The 26,765-nt window shown below is 45.8% G+C and overlaps 1 protein-coding gene across 7 annotated transcripts in view; it reads left to right on the forward strand.

Annotated features, from left to right (window-relative positions):
* The window catches only part of RUNX1 (RUNX family transcription factor 1), a 520,192-nt gene that overhangs the window by 463,091 nt on the left and 30,336 nt on the right, over positions 1–26,765 (forward strand). For all 7 annotated transcript variants that reach the window (XM_085621323.1, XM_085621319.1, XM_085621321.1 and 4 more), the window contains one exon: positions 1,306–1,497. In XM_085621323.1, coding sequence (XP_085477449.1) covers positions 1,306–1,497 — 192 coding nt within the window. The remainder of the gene's footprint in view (positions 1–1,305; positions 1,498–26,765) is intronic.

Consider the following 26,765-nt stretch of genomic DNA (forward strand, 5'->3'; position numbering starts at 1 on the left):
TTCTGCTCCTGCCAGTGCTGCTGTCCCAAGAGATGACGCATTTAGGTAATGCATGCTGTATATTAAAGTTGGCTGATGTGTAGTGCACTTTAAATACCATTTGTCGTCTAAGCAATGGAATAAAAATGGTTACCATTAACCAACATAATGCTACCCAGTGAATGCACTCCGTATTGTAACTATGACAAGCTATATCGTGATCTTTCCAAGAAGTAAATTTTTGACTGATGTTTTCCACCACTGTTGCATTTAACCAATGAGCTATCTTTTTAGTACATGATAATAAGCTTATCAACTTTCAGAAAGTGATTCTTAACAAACTATGATCTGTGCGTGCTGCAATTTATGCAATGTATTTACATAATGTATCCTGGAGTACATCTCTCAATTGCAGCATTAGTAACAATTTCAGTCTTTTGAAGGAAATTTTTACAGATTATTAGTTCCATTTTAAGCCAATAATATGAATATTTAAGACTTATGTTATATATCATAGCACTTCACAGAGGACACACCATGACTATGTGCCTGATTTAGATCTTGGCGGACAGGTTACTCCGTCACAACGGTGACCGATATCCTGCCCACTGAAACTTAAATCCCATAGGATATAAAGGAATTTATATTTCGGCGACAGGATATCTGTCACCGTTGTGATGGAGTAACCGGTCCGCAAAGATCTAAATCAGGCCCTATATGTTTTGCGATAATATTTTTAAGGATTACTCAGCTCAGTAGTACACATGTCATTGTCCTTGGAATCATGAAAGGCAGAGTAAATTTGTTAGTCATCTAACATCTGACTCCCTGGTCACATCCAGTCAGGCCTCAGGCACACTGGCATACTAATTCTTTTTAAAGTTTTGAGAGTTCCAGGCATGCTTGTTGTGCCCTTGTGGTCTTTGCCCTTACCCTCGCATCAACACACTGATGTATCTTTGCACCTTAGCTCACCCAGGAATGAGAACACGATGCTAGGTACATGGGGATGCAGACATTAGCCTGTGGCTTTTCCAAAATAGTCTGGGAAGCTTGAAATAGTAAGAAAAATCCAAAGATCTGGTGGTCTTTTCTAGATTGATGGGATTCTGCAAGTGCAATTTTCTTGTCAGCTACATGAGATCGCTGGGATTCTTGTCCAGCGCCCCCGGTGGACACACCTGGTGCTGCATGGAATTTGTCTTTTTTTGTGTATGCGTATCGGTAGCCTCAGCTGAAGTGTGCACAGTGACTTGCCAGCTACATAGCTTGCCAGCATATTCAAACATGTGCAGATTTCTGACCTTTCTCCCCCTCCCACACTAGGACATCGCCAGAAAATAGATGAGCCGACCAAGCCCGGAAGCTTGTCCTTTTCAGAGAGACTGAGTGAGCTGGAGCAGTTACGGCGTACCGCCATGCGGGTCAGCCCACACCACCCAGCCCCCACGCCTAATGCCAGACCTACCTTGAACCACGCCACGGCCTTTAACCCCCAGCCACAGAGCCAAATTCAGGGTAAGTACCTGAAAGCCCCTTAAGAGCCATCAGCGACCTAGCCATTCCCACAGGCTTAGTGGTTGATATTGGGAGAGGAGCGGGGAAGAATTTTGTTCTAATATGTTTTCAGTATTATTTTAAAATTCTTAAGTACAATAATAAGAACAAAAATACCTGCAACTATCAGAAACATTTGGCTGTTTTGGGGGTGTCATGGCTCACTTGTAGCGCACATGTAGCAAGATAAGAAGCAAAATCAAGTGGTTGGGATTGGGGTTCAAAAAGCATTCTTATTTAGCGAGCTAAAGTCTGCCACATTTTTGCAGCCATCTTTGTCCCACAAAGGAAGTGTTTTTAAGGTGCTGCTCTATATAGTGAGCATATTAATTTGTTTCTACATATAGTACGTGGCCCCAATGTCACATCATAGGTCTTTGAATAACAAGTATGAGAGCTCCCTGCCTAAATGTACCCTTTTTTATTGACCTGCATAGCGTGAAACAAATGGTGCACACTTATGTATTTCATCGTGTCACGGATGGTTCACTACAGATGGTTCATTAACCCACTCTCTGAGCTAGCAGCATCTTAAGCCCAGATGCATCTTTGCAACACATGGGAGCCCCCTACACACTGAAATGTCGCCCCTCACTCGATTCAACTATTGCCTGGGCTCAATCTTGTGCTGGTGACAGCTTTTACGGTTGTAATGGTGAAAATGGCTTTCCATTGGTGTGAATGCTGTAGGTCTGGAGAGGGTAGAACCCCCTACAGGTAACCTCTGCCCTTCTCCTATGCCTGACACAGGTACAAAGCTTTTGACTAGCTGTGACATCTGACAAGTGCTTCAAGCGTAGTTGGATGCCCATAGCTGGTCTGCTACGCGTAGAAGGTGCGGAGTCATGTACTCGCATTTTAGCAGCTTTGACAAGCTTGAATTTGACACCGAAACATGAGGTGCTTCTTGCATGAGCACAAGAGAACAAACACTGGTTACTTCGCTTGTATAACATTTTCTAGTCTGTTTCACTTAATAGACCAGTAGGAAAAGTGCCAGATTAAACCCTGCGGAGCCCCCTACACAGTCGAAATTTCGCCCCCACCCCTCAAATTATCTCCTTTACCCCAATGCACCAGTTTTTTTTACAAACTGCCAGCAGCCAGAGCTTTTAAGAAACAAACTGTTGTGTGAATCTGATGTCTCTGGATTATGTGCTATAAATTGTTATTGTGCACATTACATTGATACAGTATTTTCTCTATTGAATCTTTAATGTAAGGTTTTTGTTACTTTGCGTTGATTCCTTTTTTTCTATCTTTTGGAAACAATATTTAAGAAAGCTTGATTGTAATTTTCTTTCAAGATCACATCAATATTATATTGATCTTTTGTTGCGGGCCCCTAAAAGGAGCGGGGCCCATAGGCCAGTGCCTACTTGGCCTATCTGGTAATCCGGAACTGAGTAGGAATGAATGCAGCTATGGTCAAAACCACTGCTGTCATGTAAAAAAACATATAAAGATATTTATGTAGCGAATTAACACACAAAAAAAGGTCATGTCAACGATCTGTAAGTTGAACTATAACACCAGGGAGAATTTTGGCCGAAAGGTTGTGGTCATAGGCAATTTCTGCTTTACCCTAGTGTTGTTCCACATGTGTTGTGGTAATTGCCCACCTCATAATAATGGGATCCATGTAAGGCTATTACGCTACTCGACCCTCGTCTGAAGAAACAAAAGGCTTCTTTCTATGGTGTGTCCTTGTTCCACGCTTTCAGCTGAAGGTTTAGAAAGTAGAAAACTGGAAGTTAAGTGCCACCCCCAAAGCCTTCCGATTGGCCGATATAATCTCAGCATTCCAAGAAGGTGATAATTCTGCCTGTTCTAAGAAAGAACAGCTCGTTCTCTAACTAAACACCACCTCTCTGCAAATGTGCAAACACATAAAAAATAGAGACTCGCAGTTTCCACTGACTTGATGTAACTGGACCCACAACAGTGCTGTGTGCGCACGAGACCGCACGATACGACTCTAAGCCTCGCGACAGTGTGTCATCAGCTCTGTCCAGGCCTTGGGAGCAGAAAGCTTTGTGTGAGACGAGCCCCGAGCATAACAGCACCATCACCCGAAACTGAGCATCAGGCCAGCCGCATTCCTGGCGGATTACCCGCTTTTTGTGTATACTTTGCCTACTAAATTGGAACGTGCTTCAAGTTTCATTTCTTTTGTGTGCACAATGGCACTTACGTGAAACAATAGTGATGCAATGACAGCTGCAGAGCAGTGTGGGCGGTGGGGTGACATGCCACGTTTTAAAATGGAAAAAATGATGCCTAGACGCCGCCTGTGTAACACTGCCCACTTCCTTCTGAGGAGGGCTTGGGTAGTTCTACGATAATTACACCAGCTGTGCTGAAAAGTGTCAGCACTGTTCCACTTAAAATAGTGCGCCCCTGCTAAAAGAGTGTCAGCACTGTCCCATTTAAAATGTTGTATCCCTGCTGAGAAGTGTCAGCGCTGTCCCGCTGAATGTATTGCATCCCCGCTGAGAAGTGTCAGCACTGTCCCACTGAAGTGTCAGCACTGTCCCACTGAAAGTACTGCGTCCCTGCTGAGAAGTGTCAGCGCTGTCCCACTGAAAGTACTGCATCCCCGCTGAGAAGTGTCAGCACTGTCCCACTGAAAGTACTGCGTCCCTGCTGAGAAGTGTCAGCGCTGTCCCACTGAAAGTACTGCGTCCCTGCTGAGAAGTGTCAGCGCTGTCCCACTGAAAGTAGTGCATCCCTGCTGAGAAGTGTCAGCACTGTCCCACTGAAAGTAGTGCGTCCCTGCTGAGAAGTGTCAGCACTGTCCCACTGAAAGTATTGCATTCCTGCTGAGAAGTGTCAGCACTGTCCCACTGAAGTGTCAGCACTGTCCCACTGAAAGTAGTGCATCCCTGCTGAGAAGTGTCAGCACTGTCCCACTGAAAGTAGTGCATCCCTGCTGAGAAGTGTCAGCACTGTCCCACTGAAAGTAGTGCATCCCTGCTGAGAAGTGTCAGCACTGTCCCACTGAAAGTAGTGCATCCCTGCTGAGAACGGGCAGCACCGTCTCACTGAAAGTAGTGCATCCCTACTGAGAAGTGCCAGCACTGTCCCACTGAAAGTATTGCATCGCCGCTGAGAAGTGTCAGCACTGTCCCACTGAAAGTATTGCATCCCTGCTGAGAAGTGTCAGCACTGTCCTACTGAATGTATTGCATCCCTGCTGAGAAGCGTCTGCACTGTCCCACTGAAAGTATTGCATCCCTGCTGAGAAGCGTCTGCACTGTCCCACTGAATGTATTGCATCACTGTCCCACTGAATGTATTGCATCCCTGCTGAGAAGTGTTGGCACTGTCCCACTGAACGTACTGCATCCCTGCTGAGAAGTGTTGGCACTGACCCATTTAGAAAGGTGTATCCCTGCTAAGAAGTGTCTGCACTGTCCCACTGAATGTATTGCATCTCTGCTGAGAAGCGTCTGCACTGTCCCACTGAAAGTACTGCATTCCTGCTGAGAAGTGTCAGCACTGTTCCACTGAAGTGTCTGCACTGTCCCACTGAAAGTAATGCATCCCTGCTGAGAAGTGTCAGCACTGTCCTACTGAATGTATTGCATCACTGTCCCACTGAATGTATTGCATCCCTGCTGAGAAGCGTCTGCACTGTCCCACTGAATGTATTGCATCACTGTCCCACTGAATGTATTGCATCCCTGCTGAGAAGTGTTGACACTGTCCCACTGAACGTACTGCATCCCTGCTGAGAAGTGTTGGCACTGACCCATTTAGAAAGGTGTATCCCTGCTAAGAAGTGTCTGCACTGTCCCACTGAATGTATTGCATCTCTGCTGAGAAGCGTCTGCACTGTCCCACTGAAAGTATTGCATCCCCGCTGAGAAGTGTCAGCACTGTCCCACTGAAAGTATTGCATCCCTGCTGAGAAGTGTCAGCACTGTCCTACTGAATGTATTGCATCCCTGCTGAGAAGCGTCTGCACTGTCCCACTGAAAGTATTGCATCCCTGCTGAGAAGCGTCTGCACTGTCCCACTGAATGTATTGCATCACTGTCCCACTGAATGTATTGCATCCCTGCTGAGAAGTGTTGGCACTGTCCCACTGAACGTACTGCATCCCTGCTGAGAAGTGTTGGCACTGACCCATTTAGAAAGGTGTATCCCTGCTAAGAAGTGTCTGCACTGTCCCACTGAATGTATTGCATCTCTGCTGAGAAGCGTCTGCACTGTCCCACTGAAAGTATTGCATCCCCGCTGAGAAGTGTCAGCACTGTCCCACTGAAAGTATTGCATCCCTGCTGAGAAGTGTCAGCACTGTCCTACTGAATGTATTGCATCCCTGCTGAGAAGCGTCTGCACTGTCCCACTGAAAGTATTGCATCCCTGCTGAGAAGCGTCTGCACTGTCCCACTGAATGTATTGCATCACTGTCCCACTGAATGTATTGCATCCCTGCTGAGAAGTGTTGGCACTGACCCATTTAGAAAGGTTTATCCCTACTAAGAAGTGGCTGCACTGTCCCACTGAATGTATTGCATCTCTGCTGAGAAGCGTCTGCACTGTCCCACTGAAAGTATTGCATTCCTGCTGAGAAGTGTCAGCACTGTCCCACTGAAGTGTCCGCACTGTCCCACTGAAAGCATTGCATCGCTGCTGTGAAGTGTCAGCGATGTCCCACTGAAAGTATTGCATCGCTGCTGAGAAGTGTCAGCGCTGTCCCACTGACAGTATTGCATCCCTGCTGAGAGATCTCAGCACTGTCCCACTGAAAGTATTGCATCCCTGCTGAGAAGTGTCAGCACTGTCCTGGTGAAAGTATTACATCCCTGCTAAGAAGTGTCAGGAAATGTCCCGTTTGAAATGATGTATCCCTTCTGAGAAGTGTCCGCAATGTCCCTCTGAAAGTATTGCATCCCTGCTGAGAAGTGTTGGCACTGTCGCACTGAAAGTATTGCATTCCTGCTAAGAAGTGTCAGCGCTGCCCCACTGAAAATACTGCGTCCCTGCTGAAAAGTGTCTGCACTGTCCCACTGAAAGTACTGCGTGCCTGCTGAGAAGTGTCTGCACTGTCCCACTGAAAGTACTGTCCCTGCTGAGAAGTGTCTGCACTGTCCCACTGAAAGTACTGCGTCCCTGCTGAGACGTGTCTGCACTGTCCCACTAAAAGTACTGCGTCCCTGCTGAGAAGTGTCTGCACTGTCCTACTGAAATTACTGCGTTCCTGCTGAGACGTGTCTGCACTGTCCCACTGAAAGTACTGTGTCCCTGCTGAGAAGTGTCTTCACTGTCCCACTGAAAGTACTGTGTCCCTGCTGAGAAGTGTCTTCACTGTCCCACTGAAAGTACTGAGTCCCTGCTGAGAAGTGTCTGCACTGTCCCACTGAAAGTACTGTGTCCCTGCTGAGAAGTGTCTTCACTGTCCCACTGAAAGTACTGAGTCCCTGATGAGAAGTGTCTGTACTGTCTCGCTAACTATCAATTTAAATATTGCAACTCTGCTTAGAAGAGTCAGTATGTCTCATAAAGGGTTTGTTCTGTGATATATATATATATATTACAGCTCTGGCTCGAATTGTCATTTCCTTAGCATTGCAAATATTACATTCCTGCAACAAAGATCCAGTACTGTCCCACTGCACCTAATGCATCTCTGCTCAGAGAAGAGTCAGTACTGTCTCACTGCAGCTCTTGCATCCCTGTTCAGAAGAGCCAATACTGACCCAACTCCTATTGCATCCCGGCTGAGAGGAGTCAGTGCTGTGACATTGGATGTGGTACTGCCCTGCTAAGACTCGCCAGTATCCTAGGATTAGATGTACTGCAGCCAGCCTGGCTTGTACCAGTAATGTCTCATTACAAGGATTGCAGTTATGGTTATGAGTACCAGTATTGTGAAATCGGATGTGTTACAGCCCTGCTAAGACTCGCCACTACACTATTACTATGCCCGTGCAGAATTATAATTCCACTTGCAAAATTGGCTGAATGTGGGTAACTCCGCATTATTACATTTGTAATGCGGAGTTGCTTCCAAATACCACCAATCGGTGCATGGTGAAATTATTCTGCCATTCGCGCCTCGCAGGAACAATGCAGGGCTCCACAACACATACTCGCGAGCGTGAGAGAGATTTCCCGGCCCCTGGCGCAATTACCTCTCACCACAGAGCCATCCAGCGCCAATTTATAGCGCCGGTGGATGCAGCCAGAGAGGGCTCCCATTCGAGTAGATTTTCTACTTGAGCGGTAGAAAAATCTACTTGAATGGTCGCTCTCTCTTGCGCACCACATAGTGCCGTTGGTGCTGATTTTCAGCACTGCTCGCACTCCCGGCGCTAAATTACAGTGTGAGCTGCATATTTTCCGTCCATTGGCATAACTCTGCAAAATCTCACTGATTTTTTTCTGTAACTCCATTGAATTCCACAGAATGAAACTCTGTGAGTTCCACCCACCCTTAACTATAACTAGAAGCACTGCAGCCAGCCTGGGTGGTGCCAGTACTGTCTCATTACGAGGAGTACAGCTCTGATTACAAGTACCAGTACTGTGACATTGGATGTGCTACAGCCCTGCTAAGACTCACAAGGCCATACCACTGGAAATACTGCAACCAGCCTGGGTTGTGCCGATACTGTCGCATTACGAGGATTGCAGTTCTGGTTACAAGTACCAGTACTGTGACATTAGATATGTTAGAGCTGTGCTAAAGCTCGCCGTGCACTACAACTGGAAGTACTGCAGCCAGGCCGGGTTCGGAACTGCCTTTTATCTGCATTCTTCTTAGAAGTCGATAAACATGATTTTTATGACGAACACCCTGTCCACCTCTCTAGTCTCTGCTGATACCTGCCCTGCGTTCATGTACTGCTGCTTTATTTCCTGCCTACTATATTTGACAAGAGTTTGTCACTACTTCAGTATGGTGGTGATGTACAAGATAGGTATCTGGAATCATGTGTGGGTGGGACTGCTCAAGGCAGAGCCCGGTGTCTAACAACCAGAATCAGGCATTAAAGTGCTTCAAACCACCGGCTACTCATTAGATGCTGTGAGTACCTTTGAGGTCAAGAAAGTAGATCAGAGTCCGATGCATGTGACTGTGACGTAGGTCAGCTTTTGGAAATGGACTCCATTGCCTTGAGCATTCAGTAATAGAAAAGGTGACAGTGATCAGAAGGGGGCAGGGGTCTTTAGTGCCCACCACAGCACAGGTGGAAGTCGTGGCCTGCAAACGCCGTGCTCTGGGTTCTCAAGGTATAGACTGCAAGAAACCCTGTTTGATGGCGATGCCAGGAGCCATACCTGCTAGCCTCCTAGGTGTGATTGCGTGCCTTATTTGGTGGTCCACGAATTGATGCTGTCAGTGCATTCTAAACAACTGCAGTGGGTACAAGCAATGTGGTTGTTCATATTTCTGCAGTCACCTGGACATTTGTGCAACAGAACCAAGAGGCGTTGGAAACAACGCTGAGCTCGCAAGGTTTCAAAAGAGAAAGATCTTTGCTCCATTAATAAGGCTAGGGAAAATCAACAAAGTATGAGCCAAAATCGTAGTACTTCTTGCCAGCTCCCATCCCATGGAAGAGCCGAGAAGTCTTCTTGCTTTCGTGAGACTAAGGACCTCATTACAAGTTTGGTGGACATGGTTACTCGGTCTGTAACGTGACGGATATCCTGTCCGCTAAATTACAATTCCATTATATCCTATGGAACTAGTAATTTGGCGGACGGGATATCCGTCTAATTTGTGACGGAGTATCCCATCCGCCAAACTGGTAATCAGGCCCTAAGTTGGTTCTTAGACCAGCCTAAAGCTTGCTACTGAGTATAAATCAGAATGCTGTTTGAGAATAGTTTAGAGGATTTGGCCTAACGGCTAGAGCGGTCGACTTCAAAGCTGAGGAACCGGGTTCAAGTCTCTGCAGGGACGCTTAACATCCTGTGATTCTGGGAAAATCACGTAATCTCCCCGTACCTAACAGAAATGAGCGTGTCCCTCTGTAACACAACTGGTGCTCGTGTAAAGCGCTCTGATAACTTCAGGTCAAGTTTACGCTGTATAAAACTCACCCAAATTTTTTTTTAGTATCATTGTTAAGGACCAGTGGCACCTAAGATTCATTCAGACATTCCATCCATCGCCCTTTGCTTTTTCTCCGATGCCCTATATGCGAAAGATGCAGATGTGTGTCTTGTAGCTCCCTGTGCTCTAGAACACAAGCTGCACCACATGCATCAGGCCCATCATGCCTGAAATTAGATTCCTTTTTTGCAGAAATTACGTAGTCTGACTTTTTGGGCGGGACTGTCACTTTTAGAATGGGTCCAAGATTGGTTTGCTTATGTTTGGCCCCTATCTTTAGATGCACGGGGAACAAAAAAATGGTAGACTGCTATGTGACTCAGAGTAATGGCCAGTGGCTGAGATGAATTCAAGCACTGCATCTATTTTTCATTTTATCAGACGGGCCCATTTTCAAGCATCACGCCTAACTGAGAGTTTCACAGAAGCCCTCTTGCGTGGACTTTAATTTTGCCTCACCCCTGGCAATCAATGTGACTACAAAATGATTTCCTGGTGCAAAATCTGCTAATTTCCCAGTTGTGGTTTTACTTGCTATCTCTGTCATTCTTCTAGCGAATCAAAGGGTGCTCTGGTTTTATGAGGATGAACCTCTAAAACAGACCCCCGTCTTGCAATATATGATTGCATATCGCACTTCTACGGGTCTATTATGTAGAGGGTGTTTACAGCCAAATTCACCCTTTAAAGGACCTGATAGTTTTGTAGATATATATAGTGCGGCTAATCAACCGTGAGGGTATCCAGGCGCTGTCCATGGACACTGGGAGATTAAGTGATTTGCCCAGAATCACAGGATGTTGCACCGACGCGGAGACTCGAACCCGGATCACCAGCTCCTGAGTCAGCAGCTCTGGACACTGCACCACATCCTCTCCCATAGTCACCGTCCTCACCAGTTGGAGTCTGTCGGTAGCCATCCCTTTCAGCCACTGTTTATTTGTAGAGGTTAAGATTAGTTTCCTACTTTACAAAGCATGGAAGTTAGACCGGCGCAAGCCCGCGCACGCCCCAGCACTTGGGACCGCCCCACTCACGTTTTCCTCGCTGTTGTCACCACAAGAATGGAAAAAGTACACCTGTTGCTGTGAAAACAGCTAACCACACAGGTTCAGAAACAAAGGAGAACTGGGCCGCCACATCACACGACCTGGAAGTTAAAAAGAGCTTTGTGCTCACACAGAGTGTGCACTGACGAGAACAAAGTGGGGATAAAGGACTCCGATTTAGGCCTTTTCATGAGAGGCAAACGCCATATTTTCTTGTTATGTCTTGGAATTTAATCTCTTAGGCAGGTGCATTGCTTTTTATGTTAGAGACATTCCAAGCCCTTGGTCGACTCCCTTGTTTCCATCTTTGTCAGTTGTCTCAAGAAACACGGAGAAAGACTCTTACCTGGGGCTGACAGCTGCCCTTGTGTCCAAGGAATGTGCAACATATTCTCGTCATTAGCTCAGCCTGCTCTTCTAAGAATAATCCATATGTCTTATTCCTCGTTGAAGCCAACGGGAAGTTCCATAGTGATGTTTATACGCTCTCCTAAGTATGCATAGTTTTTCACTTTGACGCGTGCTCGTGAAAACGTGCATTCTGCAACAATTAGTGTAACACGTATCCTTATTTAATACTGACAAAATGGTTATGCCTAAAATACACTTTGGAGAAATCAGTGCTCATCCCCAGTGCAATGCCACTCTGCACAGGAAAACTCTGTAAAAGCTCTCTTGCAGAGAAAAAATCTGCATGAAGTTGACATTGTGCATAGAAAACATCTTAAAATGTACACTTGCGAAGCCAAACCCTGAGGTTAGAATGAAAATAGTCTGTCTATTCAGTGCAAATGAGTTTACAACTGTAAAGAAAAACGTATGGCTAGGGTCGGTTGTCCTCTCCTTGGCGTCGGTCCGTCTGTTTTCTCAATGCCTTCTCTGTATTCATTTCAGACACCGCATTTCATCATCGGAGTTTTTCTCTTGTCAGGCTGTGCTCAGTGCACCTAGAAGCCGAGTACTGCATAAAAACGCACATTTCATTTATTTTCATGTCTGACATCCCAGGTGGCTGTGAACTCAAGGAGTGGGCTCATTGGAAGTCGCCCTTAGACTCTTGTTGAACAAACGTGACGTCACTCTAAAACCTAATAAGTGAACCCAGGGTTTGGTGAAGTGAATGATGCCTGAATTTCACTGAAAATAATGCAGAGATCACCTTTGTTTCCTACTGAGTGCCCCATGGAAGCAGTGCCTGCTGGGATACCTGTATACTGCAAATATATTTCGTCCGTGACAGATTATTTCGCTCTGCTGGGCGCCATGTTGATGTCAGGAGGTGTTTTGCCTCTGCGGCGATTCATTTCCTTGTGCTCTGGTTCTGTTTGTTAGTGTCCTACTTTAGGCCTTAGACTCTGTTGTGGGTGTGTGGGGGAGGGGGTTTATGGGGCGTTAAAAGTGTGTCAGCCCTTTAACAGTCTTTGCACTACGACCACTGGTAATTGTAATTGAATTTTTATAGCGCTTAGGGGTAGCACGCTTCTTTGGAAGCCAAAAAGGATTAGTGGTGAATTAGTTTAGGGAAATATGAAATTAATTTGAGCGGTGGACATGTGAGTCTGTTATTTGGATTGGAAAGGATAGTGAGTCCTTCTCCTGTGCTGCTTTGTTACTGCCTGTGCTTGCACAGGTTAATGTTGCTGCTAGTGATGGTAATGATGAACTGGAACGGATTTACGCACAAGCCTGACAGGCATGTGCCTAGAGCACCCTGAAAATAGGGATCACCTGGGAGGACAGTGGCTTTTAACATATGCTTTTAGGGTAGTGTCCCAGTGTACCTGTATCTTTAAAAAGTACAAGAGACGTGTCCGTCCTTCAAGGTCCCCCCTTGATTTTCCCAACATTACCTTTTGATTATTGTATTTAACTTGTAGCAAGATGTTGGACACATTCTGAATCCTGGTGAATGGTGATAATATCCCTAATGTGGTCCAGGGAGGCGTTTTTGTCCTGTAATCCATGATAAAAGTGATGTGCAACCACAATTACATATGCTCCTGCAGGCCACTTTTCAACCATTTTGTCCTTAAATACCAAAGACATCTACGAGGAGGGGGCGGGACTTGCCCTCACTGCAGATCTCCCTAAGCCTGACAGGTGGACAAGGTTAGCCGACCAGGGGGCTTTGCCTTTGAACTAAATATGAGGGGGCTGGGGTTTAACAATGAAGCGGAGCATCCTCCAGGCTGTGGAAGGGATGCTTGTCTCACCTGGACCGTCAATGAGCGGGAAAGGTCAACCCACAAAAAGGAACCACACCTTTCTTGTGAAGGAGCAAGTGCTGATGGGACGGACACCAATTTCAGGCATTAAACATATTTTTTTCAGAGCCAACAATTGTTCTACATGGAAATGTGGCCCGTTTTAAAGCAAAGAATCAATCACACAGCCCCATCTTTTCCAATTCAAGAGGAAATGAGTCTGAGAAAAGTATTTTAACTCCTAATTACAGTATCTGACAACATATGGACCATGTATCGTCCCGGAGAACCAAACAATCCCCTGTGCCTTTCAGATAGAGCGGTTTGCTCGTGGTGGGTAGGAGGGCAGAATAACACGCCTCTTAGTCGAACAGGAGATACCCTTGGCCTCCGACATGCGGATCCATCGTAATGGATGAATAAATGACTAAAGCTGCCTCAAGGCATACTCAAACTTAGGTCTGTGCTAGAAAATCAGGCGACTTCTGGTATGGTCTATCGAGAGCTTCGGGACAGTGTAATTAATGGAAGCCCACCTACTGCTGGCCACCTTCTTCTCGACCACCCACGCACCAGTTCTGCCCCTTAATCAAGACTTTCTCCAAAGTGGAGGTGGTAAGGGGCAGCTGGATTATTTTATGTCTTTATTGAACATGATTCAGCTTCTCTTAGAAGGCTGTAGTCAAGGCTGCCAGGTGTTTGTAGGCAACAACCAGCAGCATCATTAGATTTGGACTCTGGTGGTGTGGTGTAAATGTGGGTACAGGTCAAACCGAAGGAACAAGGGGGCACAGTCCTTAAAGGTATTCACCATCCAGTGGAAATAGTGAAGCTTTTAAGCACATTTCGACATTCTTGTGTGTTAAAGGTGCTGTGCCATCATTGACGCTACTAGAAGAGATTTTGGTGTTCTTGCATATCGTTTTAGCTGACTTTGAGCAAAATCGTGGATGTGGCTACCCTCAGTGCAGCAGCTGCAAAGTTATTGGGGTCAGTGGTGTGTGGGGAACTCTGCACCCCATTTATGATTGTCTATTACCACCTCATGGGGAAAAGGTCTATTCCCTTTGCCTGCGTCCGGGGTCCATGCAATCCTGGCTACACAGTGTGCCAAAAAAGATTTATAGCAGACACTGCAGAATTGTCTTTATGACTTTCCAGCTGCTGTTAGTTGATAGAAACCTACTGAACGCCCTCACCCTGGAAGCATAACTGCTGTCGATGCCAGTCACTGGCACCCTGCTCCCATCACTGGTGGGGTCATCCTGGGCATGCATACAAGGGCAGTGCCAGCATGTCGCTCGACCGCATGCCAGGGTAAGCGGATAGGTGCATTTGTCCCTCTCTTTGCTTTGCTGCTGCTCTCATACAGGGGAAGAAGCAGAGTCTGTCTCTCTGATGGACTTTCCTGGAGACAAGAAAACAGCAGTGATTACCTCCAAACGCGAGGGAAAGTCCGGCTGTTGCGAATAAGTAGATACCATGCTATTTTCCTCTTCCGGCTTTCCTTCCTAATATGGTTAATCTTTTCCCATTGAGTAACTTAAAGTTGATTTTATATGTGTTTTTGCTTCTATTTCTAGTTTGCCTTTTGTTTTTGCATTTTGTAGTCAAAGGCCATAACTTGGCTTCAAATTCATATTCTAAAGATTAAAAATTTGAGAAAAGGAGCTCCCTGGGCCACAGGTCATGATTACATTTCAGGAATTTGGAATAGCGAACACCTAGATCCCAGGAGTACTGGAACCTTTTACAAAGAGCATCTTTTCTTACACTTTGACCATCTGAGATAAGATGCACATTGATTAGTCTAGTGCCAAAGCCGGTGTTAGACCCCAAGGACATCATCTTAACCTCTGGACCATAAACCCAGCTCCAAATCTTACTCCTACAGTGAGAGCCAGTGGTATTATAACTTATCTCACACTGCGACCTCATAAGAATCTCAGTGATTTATATCAGCTGAGCAAGTTTTACTTTCCTGATTGGCCGGGAATAGACCCACAGCACATCCATACAATGAAAACATGAAGAGCTGTAACTGGAAAGAAGAAACCCCGCTCTTTGAGATGATCCCGCCCGGCCCACCATGCTTCTAGTGATTACTAGCACTAACAATTGGACGATTGATTCACAAGCATCATGGCATGCCAAGCAGCGCGACCATCACTGAAAGCTTTCACTGCCCATGAAAAGAAGAGTGTGCACTGCGGAAAGATCTGGTCACCGCCTCTACTGATTAGCTTGCCAAGAAACACTAGCCCAACCTGTTCCACTGACATGTTAAATCACTGAATAGAACTGTGAGCCGTAACAGGCTTTTCAGCTTCGGGAAGGGTACCTGATACTCACAGCATCATGTAAAGGGTGGCCTTGAGGGGCCATGACAAACAGAAGCGGTTGACATGACGACCTTACGATGAAGGGCATCAGTACCAGGGGGACAAAATTACTCTAGAAGCATCCAATATAACACCCCAGACAATAGAGAAGCCAGTGAAGCTTGTGGAAAGAATGAATACCTTGTTTGAGAGGACAGTGTTGGGCAAAGTTATAGGAACCATATTGTTGTGTTACTGGTGCAACTCATCAAAACATGCACCTACAGAGTTTCAACACTTTATCCAGTATCAGGGCTCATAAAGCCATGGAGTTTGTGAGCTCTTACCCGTGTCTAGGCTAGACAGCTACCTAGGACACCCGTAGATGGGACCACCGTCAGAGTCAAGATGGGTAGTGCTTTGGCCGACATACACTGCATCTCCACTCCCAACAAATGCAAGGCAAGAGCTCATGTCCGCTGGAGGCTCACTTCTCCCTCATGGTTCATGGCGTTCCCACATGCCTTTCCACCTCCTCAACATCTGTCCACAGGTGAACGGGCTCTCTCTGCTTGTTCAGCAGCGTATTTCCCCTGCAAGGAATGCATAACATGGCATCAGAGTCCTCATTGATTACACATGTAATGTCGAACCTTATTCCTGATTGATGCATACAGATAGGAACTAGATTACTGAACGGTGGCCTTTGAAGCTAGCTCTCACGTTGGTTATCAATGGCACATTTATTTATAAACTTTTATATAGCGCAAACATGACCAAAGAGGATATAAGAGCACGTTACAAGTGGTCAAGAAGGAAGATACAGTAAAACAGATCAGATCTTGAGTGAAACAGGATGGAAGAGACCCAAAATGAGGCAGGAGTCCATCACAGAGCCCATTCCACCTGCTATATGTACAAGATCCACATGTATGTAAATATCGAATTTCTCATTGATGAAGTACGTAAGGACCTAGCAGATTTCTAACTGGCAGCAGTGTAACTAGGCATCTTCTTGAGTGCTTGTGCAACTTGTGTGATGATGACTCAATGTGCATGGTCCACTATAATGATAAAGAGTATAGGGATAATATTTATGGGATGGGCGTTCTTGACACATATGTATAATGTAATCATTGTTCAAAGAAGTTTGAGCCAAGCCAACTAGATTCATACTTGGACATGCGGAAATCTATATTTGTTTTTGGGAGATATGGGGCAGAAGGTGCCAGGGGCTACTAGCGTATTGATCTCAAGAATTTAGGGATGTTTAATCGTAAAATATTATCTTCCTGAAGGTCATCGACCTTTGTCATCTATCTGAGAGATGTAGGGCATTTCCATTTATTTTATTGTATGTTGTCATTTAAAATGGTTCGGATTCATGTTGGAGTATGTTAGTTTTTTGACAAAGATGTTACTTCCCATGAGGGCATCAGATATGAGCAGAGGCACCAAAATGACTTTCCTTCGATCCTAGTTATTTTAAAAGGCTTATTATATTCTGTATACATTTCTCTCGAACAGGGAATCGAAAGATGCCTTGATTTTCAGCCACAAATTTATTTAAGGTTGTATGACTTTCATACTCACTGGGCCCCATTCTCGCTTTATGTGTAGGAGATGGGCCTAGATTTGAGGGTATATCCATATGTAGAGATGAATAAGTTCCTATGTAGTCTGCTTGAAAATAAAATGTGCCCTATAAAGGATGTCCTGGGGTGAGGTTTTAAATATTTACACTGGCATTTGCTTTTCACATACCCATGTGGAATGAGGCAGACGTCCTCAGTGTGTAAATATTTGAGTCATTTTCAGCCTATTCAGCAGTGACAAATTTACTCTAAGCATCTTCTGCAAAAAGTCCACAAGCTCCTGTGGATATATTTTTGGCTCCAGAAACTTTCTTCGTAGAGTTACTAATACTGATGTTTCCAATGTACAGTGGATTTGTCTGAACATTTTATGGATTTTTGTTAGTAACAATGTAAAAAAATGTACCTGTGAGCCAAGAAAATATAGTTGCAAGGCCTGCGCGTGATCAATCAATACAAAAAATAAAGCCACAGCAAGATCACCCCAATCCCACACAGAAAATGAATCCTAATTCCACTCATAATCTAACTATTCCTCTATAGTTATCCTAGTGGTGGACCCAGCTGATATTTGGGCCTCTGTCTGCAGCTTCAGTGGCTGCTAGAGCGAGACCCCTTCTTCACCCAAAAAAGTCTTTGCCCACACGCGTACCACACTTATTTGAAAGATGCCCAAAAATGCTTCAACCATAATTCTTTATGATGTCGAAAAAATAAGCTTAATGCTTGGGAAATTAAACTGTGGAGATTAAAAGGGAGATCCCTTCCCATCAAGCAACCAACTCCCTGGAACTCTATTCCGAAGCACATGATGTGTTGGTTCTTTGCGCTCTGTTCATCTATGATGGCCAGTATACAGTTGTGTACCCTCGGGGTCTGTGCGCTCTGCAGAAGAGTGGGTTCTTCCTGGAACCAGGCCTAACCCCCCATCTTTGAGTTTCTGTTCAAGGAATCATCTACTTAAGTATCTACTGAAAATATGTATGTAGTTTGGACCCGTCATGTTCAACGATGCATTGAGGCTAAATGGTCTGCAAGTATGTTGACAATATGGAAGTTGCGTGTTGGATGGGAAGAGAATAATTTTGCTTTAATTGTCTAGACCTCATGATTTGCTCAATATAGGGTTTGACTGATCTTGTAAACTTTTGCATAGTTAGACTTTTGAAAGAAGCAAAAGGTTCTGGTTGATATGCTATGGTCAATGGGAGGTCTTTCCACCCCACGGATTTTATAAAGTAGAACGGTTGACTTTGTATAACCAATGCTAGGTACATTTGAAACTTGCAGTGGTCCATCGACATGAACAATGGAATGCCATCACTATTGACCCAATAAACTGAAATCCTACATGGCACATGTCTGTACGGCACTGGCCTGGAGTTCTTTGCCTGTGGCCACAAAGACAGTGACACCTGCTGCTGGCATGCGTCACCCGCCACCCCTTGGCTTACTCATTCCTACTGGCACAGAGGCAGCAAGATGAAGAATGTAATATGGGCCACAAGAGGGAAGGAGGGGCACTTTCCCGTAGTCCCTGACCCGCCCACGGGAGTAGGCGGTGTGCCCTCCACGGTGGACGGCACAACGTCCGCTGGCCACGCCAGCGACCCAGCCCACCGTTGATATTATCTCTGCTTCGCCGCCCAACTCCCACCATTACCCACATTCATTTGCTCCCTTTTTTTTATTGACCTTTGAAGCGCACATAATGAAGCGATTGTTACAAAAGATTAAAGGTGCTGATTGCAAAACTCCTGCAAACAAAATCTCCTTCAGCCCTGGACTGACAAATCCAGTTTCTTTCCTTGCTGTTCTCTCGTTTAATCTCTTTCTGGCAGAACACTCTATGTTTTGATAGCAGCTCAGATTACCTGCCATGGTAAGCAAAACAAAACCGTGTACATAAATAAAAAAAGAACTCCTTACCCTAAAGACAAATATTTACTGAAACCAGCATATGTTTTCTTTATTTGATTTTACACCCACTGGTTAAGAAAAACATATTGTGATTTCATGGTGCGGCTCCCTGCAGAATAGAGAGGTAGTTGCTACCTTACTGTTTCCTCTCCTGCGGGCATATTTCTACCCTGTACTGTGTGTTCTGACATGTTAATGGTGAACTTTCATTGTATTGTACATCTGCAAATGCACAGAGTGTGGTAGGCCATGTATTATCATTGCTCAGTGTAGGGGGGCAACAATTCACACAAGGCGAATGCCCCTCCGCACCCTCAATAATTGTAATAATAATGGATAATAATGGTAATAAATAACATATTACATGCTGTGGATATACAAGTATGGTTTATGCCACACTGTTTTTCTAATGTGCAGTATTTATATGGGGCAGGGGCAGGTGTGGGAGGGTGTAAAAGAAAAAAAACATACCTGACCGGGTCCTGCACCGCATGTTCTGGACCGGGTCCCACGTTTGGCATTTTCCTGGACCAGGAACAGGCATTCTCCCTCCCCTCCCGTAAGCCAATCACAAAGCAGCAACGGCAGCATTGTGATTGGTACGGACAGCGCACAGCCGGGCGCTTGTAGGGAGGCCATTTTCTCTATGTAGGCTGCATGCAGCCTACATAGAGAAAATGTAGAGTGTGCATGACTGGTTTGGTCGGCCCCAGTCAGGATACTCAGAGTGGTGCAAGCCCGCCCGCCCGCCCCCTACCAGGCATACCTTCCCGCCCGCCCCTAACCAGGCATACCCTGCCTTCTGCTTTCTCACAGTGCGAGAAGCAGAAACATAAAATGGTATTTAAAATACCATTTTATGTTTCTGCTTCTCGCACTGCGAGAAAGCAGTGGGGCAACGCTCCTCTGCCCTAATGGAGGAGCCGCCCCGGTTCAAATCTACAGCCTTCATAGCTGGAAAATCATTCTCACAGTCATAGAACAATCTAACCAGAGGCTGTGATAGTTAAAAAGACCGCGCTTTCTGGAGGAAACAAAACAAAATCTCCTAACTGCATATTACCAACTAGTTGTATAAGTAGTATCAAAGGTCAGAACCATAGCCAGAGCTGTAAATGACTCTGTCCAAATTCACAAGACTCCTTTTGTTGATCTCTAATAGATGAACATATGGGATTTGATCCCTTAACCTGCAGGTCTTATACAGATCCCTGTAGTGCTCGATTTCCTGGTTTTTATAAATGGAACTGCCCACCAATTGAATCTTTTGCCATTTCTTTGGTCAGTCACTCCACTCAGGGCCGGCTTTAGCGCTGGTGGCGCCCGGTGCAACAATCACTTTTGGCACCCCCACGTTCAATGACTGCCTCCTCGGATTCTATCACTACCACCTGCAAAAGTGCCCATCATCTATCCTAACATAAGATATTACCAAGCACAGCGCATCCCTGAGGTCAAAGCGCCCCCCCTCCACAAGTCAGCGCCCAGTGCGACCGCACCAGTCGCACTGCCCTAAAGCCGGCCCTGACTCCACTTGTCAGTGGTATTCACACTGTGTCATGGGCAAGGAAGAAAATGGTACCCCTGGCTGCTGTTTGAACTGTGTAATACAGTAACAATTAGGGTTTAGTGGGCCCCTGTGCAGCTGCACCTTCTGCACCAATGGAATCTAGGCCCCTGCACTCTAAATAAAACCTCCTGAGCTTAACAGCGATATTTTTGGCAGGTTTTTACCTATCTGTATGTCCACTCCCCACAAATATTATCGTTCTGCCTCAGGACTGGAGGTATGCTCTGCGTGGCGCAGTCTGGCCTCCACGCACCGGTGATATTATGATGGCCGCCTCGTCGTCCTTTTGATTTACAGGCCACGGCGGGCGGCTGTAGCATGGACGGCATGCCGAGCCCACGCACGAGCGTTTCTCTTCAAAGCCCTTCGGCAGCTGTGGGCCAGCCTGTCCCGACGAAATGCGAATATCCAACAGGTGGCTGTGACAGGGGAGGCGGCCATGCCACAGCTGCAAGGGCTCGTGTTTACTACCGGCCCCCGCGCGCGCGGCTCCGGGAAGCGGCCGAGGGCACGCACGGCCCGCTGACGTAGGCGCAGACATGGCGGCCGCGCGGGAATCCTGTGAAAACAGAGACGGCCCTGAAAGATTCCTCTGCTGCGCACAGTCTGGTCCCCCGAGATGCGGCAGCTACGACCAAGGGTATTAAAATCCCATAAACAGCAGTCAGTATCGCGTGAAATGAATGATGTGGCTTGAGGAAGCTCACTGGAGCATTGGCGCGCTGCCCAGAGTGGAAGGCCAACTTAAAACAAGTGACTGTGCTTGAAGGAGGGGCAGTGGGGCTTACTTGTACTTTGGGCGTGGAGGGTTCGAGCACTTAAAGACAAGAGACGCTTTAAGTCTGAAAAGAGAGACTTGAGGCATCTGTATGACACAGCTCATGCTCCCACCATGACCCGGCCTCCCTGGTTGAGATACTGATATGGAGACATGTACGTGAACCACTGAGGCAGAACTTTACAGCTGATTGATCAGTGGTTGCATCCAACACTGAGGGCAGTGGGGCGACCATATGGTGAGGTCGTCCTAGTGTTGAGTGGGGCCACCAACATGAAATACTTTAAGGGCTTTTGGGGTTGGCAGGTGATGAGGAGCCTTACTGCCCCCCTCTCACCCTCAAGTTTTCGGGGGAGTAGTACAGGCCTGGGAACTGCTGGACAGGGGTTGGTAAGTTTTGTCATGGGAGCAGGGTCTATGCATCACAGTATTGGCAGTTGAAGGGGTTCTCTTTAGGCTGGTACACACTGGCACAGGAGCTAACACTTCACCACTTGATCAAGCTATCCTGGCTGAAGAGGGGTGAAACCCCGAAACCGGTCAAAAGAAATTTGGTTTTGTAATGTAATATTGTTTATGGGGAATGTCTATATGTGAGTGATTACCATTGTAAAATTGGAAAGGTCAGATAAGAGGTCTTCTTTTATGTGCTAACACTTCACCACTCCACCCTCCCGAAATGACTAGGCCTTACTTATGAATGCAACATCACAGGGAACAAGCTCGAATGGCATCTTTCAACAAGCATAACCCTTGTGCGCCAACTGCGGTGGCGTAAAGCTAGGGCTTTGGATCTTTTCCGAATTCCGCTGGATTGGAAACTCCCCAGCAGCTGGGAGGATTCCACAAGGTTGGCGCCGGCGATCAGATGTCCTTTATGTGACGGGGCAAGATTTGTGAACTCGTTAGGAAGCACCACAAATAATTTACACTAGGAAACCAATGACGCTTCCTCACATCCCAAGGGAGATTGCATCAGTTAGGCAACTGAGTAAATCTCCAGTTTCCTCAGTTACACTCTCCCTATCCTGGTCAATGTTTACGCATGACAGGGATGGTTTGGGGTTTGGCTGGTTTTTCTGTAGTAGAAAGAATATAAATTTGGAAGAAGTCAGAACTACTGCACAAGTCAAATTTATAGAAATATAATACATGGGATTCTGCAATCTCCCTGTCTAATGCCATCTATAATTTCTTTATAATACACAGGATTCTGCAATCCCTGTATAAATGCACATCTATAATTTCTTTATAATTGGTGCCTAGTGACGCGCTCAGTCACTGATTATAAGGAAAAGACGTCAGAACTCAACTGTAATAAGTTATTGCTGTTCAGTTCTGACATCACAATACCTGCTGCCAGCAGCCAAGGTGAAAGGCAGGTCAGGTCGCAGAGCAGCTGTTTAAAACAACAAAAATGAAATGTTACTTTTCTTTCTTCTGCTCTATTTTCTCTCTTACAGCGACTAGCAGAAAGAACATGATTTTTGTTTGTATTATTTGGATTTTTTTTTTTAAACTGACTTGTATTGAACTATTTTTAATATCTGTTTGCAACAAATATCTACCAGGTTTTTGATGTGTTTCATTTTGCACTGGAGGTTTTATTTTTATTCTTCATGTTTGCAAACATGCTGTCTCTTTCTGAAAGCGCTATGCACCAAGGTTTGTGTGGAAGGTGATGGTGTGACCATGTATTATATGGGATAAAGTACCCCGTGCCGTACATTAGACGGAAATTGAAAGTCACCTTGGAGTTCTATAAACTGATAAAGGAACTTGGCCTTCGGCCTCGTTCACCTATATGGTTATGGAACTCCTCTTTGACTTGCAATACTTTTATCATGTACGGCAGAGGGTACTTTATCCCTTATATAATAGGCGCCTTGTGACTACGCCAATTATAAATAAAAGACGTCAGAACTCCACTGTAATAAGTTATTACTGTTGAGTTCTGTAGTCACAATGCCTGATACCAGACCCCGCAGCCGAGGGGAAAGGCAGGCCAGGTCACGGAGCATAATAAAAGCAGCTGTTGAAAGCAACAAAAAATTGACTTCTGCCTCATTCCTCTATAGGATTTTGGAAGTCCTCAGTGACTTGCAGTATCCTTATAATGTACAGGGGTGCTTTATCCCATATATAATTTGTACCAGTGCACCTTCTGTTTACATGCTGTTTATACACTGGCTGGAATGGAGGAATTACAATAAAAATCTGCTGTGCCCCATTTTGTTATTTTGCCCTTGAATTAATGACGACTCAGTCTTAAAGACTGTTAATGTCATCACGATGGCTTCTTGCTCTGATGGCTGTTTTGAGCTTCTTGTAGTTCAAGTAGTGCAGCTGATTAATTTGAAGCCAAAAACCACATTCATTAACCACCAGAAAGTAAATTTTCCTTGACTGGGTATCATGCTTGTGTCCTTAGATGACAAACAAAGCCTGTGACGGTAGCAGTCAAAAATTAAGACTGTTCTACAAATTACTTAAGAAAATCAACCCTGCATCATTGCAAACATGGATTATTTGTGTGTACTCAGTGGGGTGGAGATTACCCCAGTGTTTTCGCCTGTAAAATGTGAGTAATCAAGTCTACGCTAAACTCTTCTTCGGCTACAACCATCTTCTAACTTCTCCCTACTAGTCATACCCAAACTCCTTTGCATCCAACCATGCTTTCAATCTTTCCAGTTACTTATAGGTGCCCTGCCCATCCTGGTAGGAGTGATTGCTATCTCGCTGGATTAAATTGGACAGCAAGAAAGCTTTTTCTCATAGTGCTCAAAAGATCATTCATTTGACCACCTCAACGCTTCATCCACTCTCCAAAGACTAATCCCACCATTTCTACCACAGGCCTCCGACCCTCAAAATTGCAAATATACACTGTTTGTAAGTACAATGTAGTGTGTGCTTCCACCCTAGGTTTAACGTGTCTCTGCAAAGCAATCATTGGGCAAGCTGGAAACACCCCCGCCCCTTAACGTGGTCAGTTTAAGAGCAGGCCCAGAGCCTACTGCAGCACCATGGTAATAGCTGCACTTCCTGTCACGTGACACTGACAAGGGCACCCATCCTGCCAAAAAACACAAGCTGGGCAGGCACAATAGATTAAGGGGCAAGGGATAGCGGCGCGGTGGGCTTTCAGAGTAAAAGCCCATGGCAAGTTTTTGGCGGCCTCTTTGTTACTCACCCCACAACTGCTTCCCGTCTTGACCATGTCCTTCCCAAAAAGCCTTTTTCTTACTAGCCTGGAAGTCCAGTGCACCTGAGCCTCTCATCCCTTCACTGGTGAGTCCTAGTACAATTACAGAAAATGGGTCCTGTGTGGTGCCTAATTTAAGGCGGTGGTTTCCGGTACTCAGCACCTGGACTTAATTCTCAACACCGGCACTAATGATAGTCCATCACATGATGGCGCTATCGGTCGAATTTAGAGATGAACACAACAGAAGTGCTGAATAATTCAATATACATTAAAAATGAATAATAGCTGCCACCCATGCAATTCTTACAGTTTTGGGTGGCCTGGAGTAGTTTTAATTGTAGAAGTGCAATGGTTACTATCATTGGCAGTGGCAATGGGTGATGCAGGCTGCAACAGCCTCTTGACGAAAGCCCTGGCACTATTATTATTATTTTTTTACAAATTATGCACTGGGCCTCTGACTGCTGTTTGAGTATTATATATACCAATATCCAAGGTTCAGTGAGCCCCTCAAGCCTCTGGGTCACAGTGCCACTCCATCTGCTACACCACTGACAGCCCTGTCCCTGCATAACACTTATGTACCATTATATTACTGTTAACCAACTACGTGGTACTCAGTTTATTGTTCTCAGAAGGATGAAAGACCAGGTCAGCCCCATCAGCATCCAAACCTGTGACAGTCTAATTTCTCACCGATCTCTACCGCAGACGCATGAACCTACTGAACTATCCTGACAGCGAGCCCTCCTTCTTGCCCTAACGCGTTAAATTTCTCTGAATTCACTTTTAGTGTTTCTGTTTTTTTTTTTTATTATTGTTCCTCCATCCATGTGGGTATTTAGCTGACACATGGAAGCCTTTCGACAGATATAATTCTCAGTGTGTTTTGGAGCCAGCCTGGGCTTTCGCAGGAGCTGCTCTCCTAACAGGTAAACAACCAACAGAAACGGACTGCCAGGACAAGATAGGGCAAACAAAAATCTGTCTGTGCTGGCTGCGCCGCCCAGCCCCTCTCATCTTACATAAAAAGCTTCCAGTAACCCAAACAGGCCGGGTGTGATGTGCACAGACAGTCTGCAGGCATCTGCCCAAGAAGCCAATGGCTGGCTGCTCCATTCCGTCTGATTTATGCTGTGTGTGTGTGAGTGTGTGTTAAGCCTTAAATTGTTGAGTCTCTGGCTGGCTGCGGTGGTATTACTGGATGGCGGGAGCGTGTTTTCGGCTCGCAGCGCTGCTGGCGCTGATACCCGGGCCTTGGCCGGGGCTCAGCTCCAATCTCACACCTGTCTGAGACAATGAGCGCCTTGTTAGACACATCCCGCCGGCCGGCCGCCATCTTGTTCATTTTAAGCAGAGGTGGAGAGGTGGGGGCCGCTGCGCCCGCTGAAATGTTGGTTTTTAAAGGAAGCACCATTCACCGCCAGATGTATAAGCATCATCTTGTGGGCACTTAAAAGCTCCTCCCCGGCTAACTGAGGCTTCCAGATCGCTTTAAAGTCCGGTTGCTGTGTAATTACCTCGTTCTGTGCCACTTCTGTTTAATCAGAAAACGGTAATGGGGCCAGGGTTGTCGACACACGGCACTTTAAGATGTGTTGACATTTGGCGAGGAGAAGCCACCGTTCTTAGTAAAATGCGTGCATTTTTCTCCTGCAGAGTGATCAGCGCTGCCAAATGTTTCCATGCCAGGGTTGGCTCGAGGCGCTCGATTTTGAGGCAGCAGCATTGAATTCTGGGACCTAGCTTCCGCTGACCCAATTGAGAATACTCAATTTACTGATTTCGCAAGCACGGAAGCCTCATTTTGGCTTGCCAGGGTTAAAGTTCATGCACTTCAGATCACCGCATTTGTCAGCAGCGAGCGTACAGTTCGCGGAGCCATCCTGCTAGCTCTTGCAGAGCCCTCAACTGACGCCATATAGAGAGGGCGGCATTCAGCCATTACTGATTGGGCAGCACTGAGCATGTGGGGGTAACAGATCAACTTTTTCCATTATAAATGTAGGTCTAAAAGTCTGTCACTGCTTGGTGCTCTCTGCAAAACCTGGACTTGGAGACAGTCACTACCAACACACGGGGCCACGTGACACCCGCGCATGGGCTCCCAAGAATCAGACTACACCACGCTGTTGGCTAAAAAGCCGGAAGTGGGCGGAGCTGTCGCGCGTGACTTTGGATAATGTTGAAGCTTTGTGGAGACTTTCCGTGCTTCCAATTAAAAAAAAAAATAAACTCCTTTTTATTCTCAGAGGCCCCAGGCACATGCATTCTCAAAAATGTAGGCCTGAATGTTAATAGTGCAAGAAAAGTAAGTAGCAGTCTACGCTGTAAATGCATAACTCGGTCTACTACTTGCTAGTGACATGTCAGCTTATTACCTGGGAACTGTTAGACGTTTGGTTAAATATTCAAATCAGAGGTTTATTTTCTCAGTCTATTTTCTCATGGGCATCCTCATTGCTTCACATTGTGTGTGAAGCAGATTGTATTTCTGTATTAGTTTG

Source organism: Triturus cristatus, chromosome 8 (genome assembly GCF_964204655.1).
Source record: "Triturus cristatus chromosome 8, aTriCri1.1, whole genome shotgun sequence".
In the NCBI taxonomy this organism is placed as follows: Eukaryota; Metazoa; Chordata; class Amphibia; order Caudata; family Salamandridae; genus Triturus; species Triturus cristatus.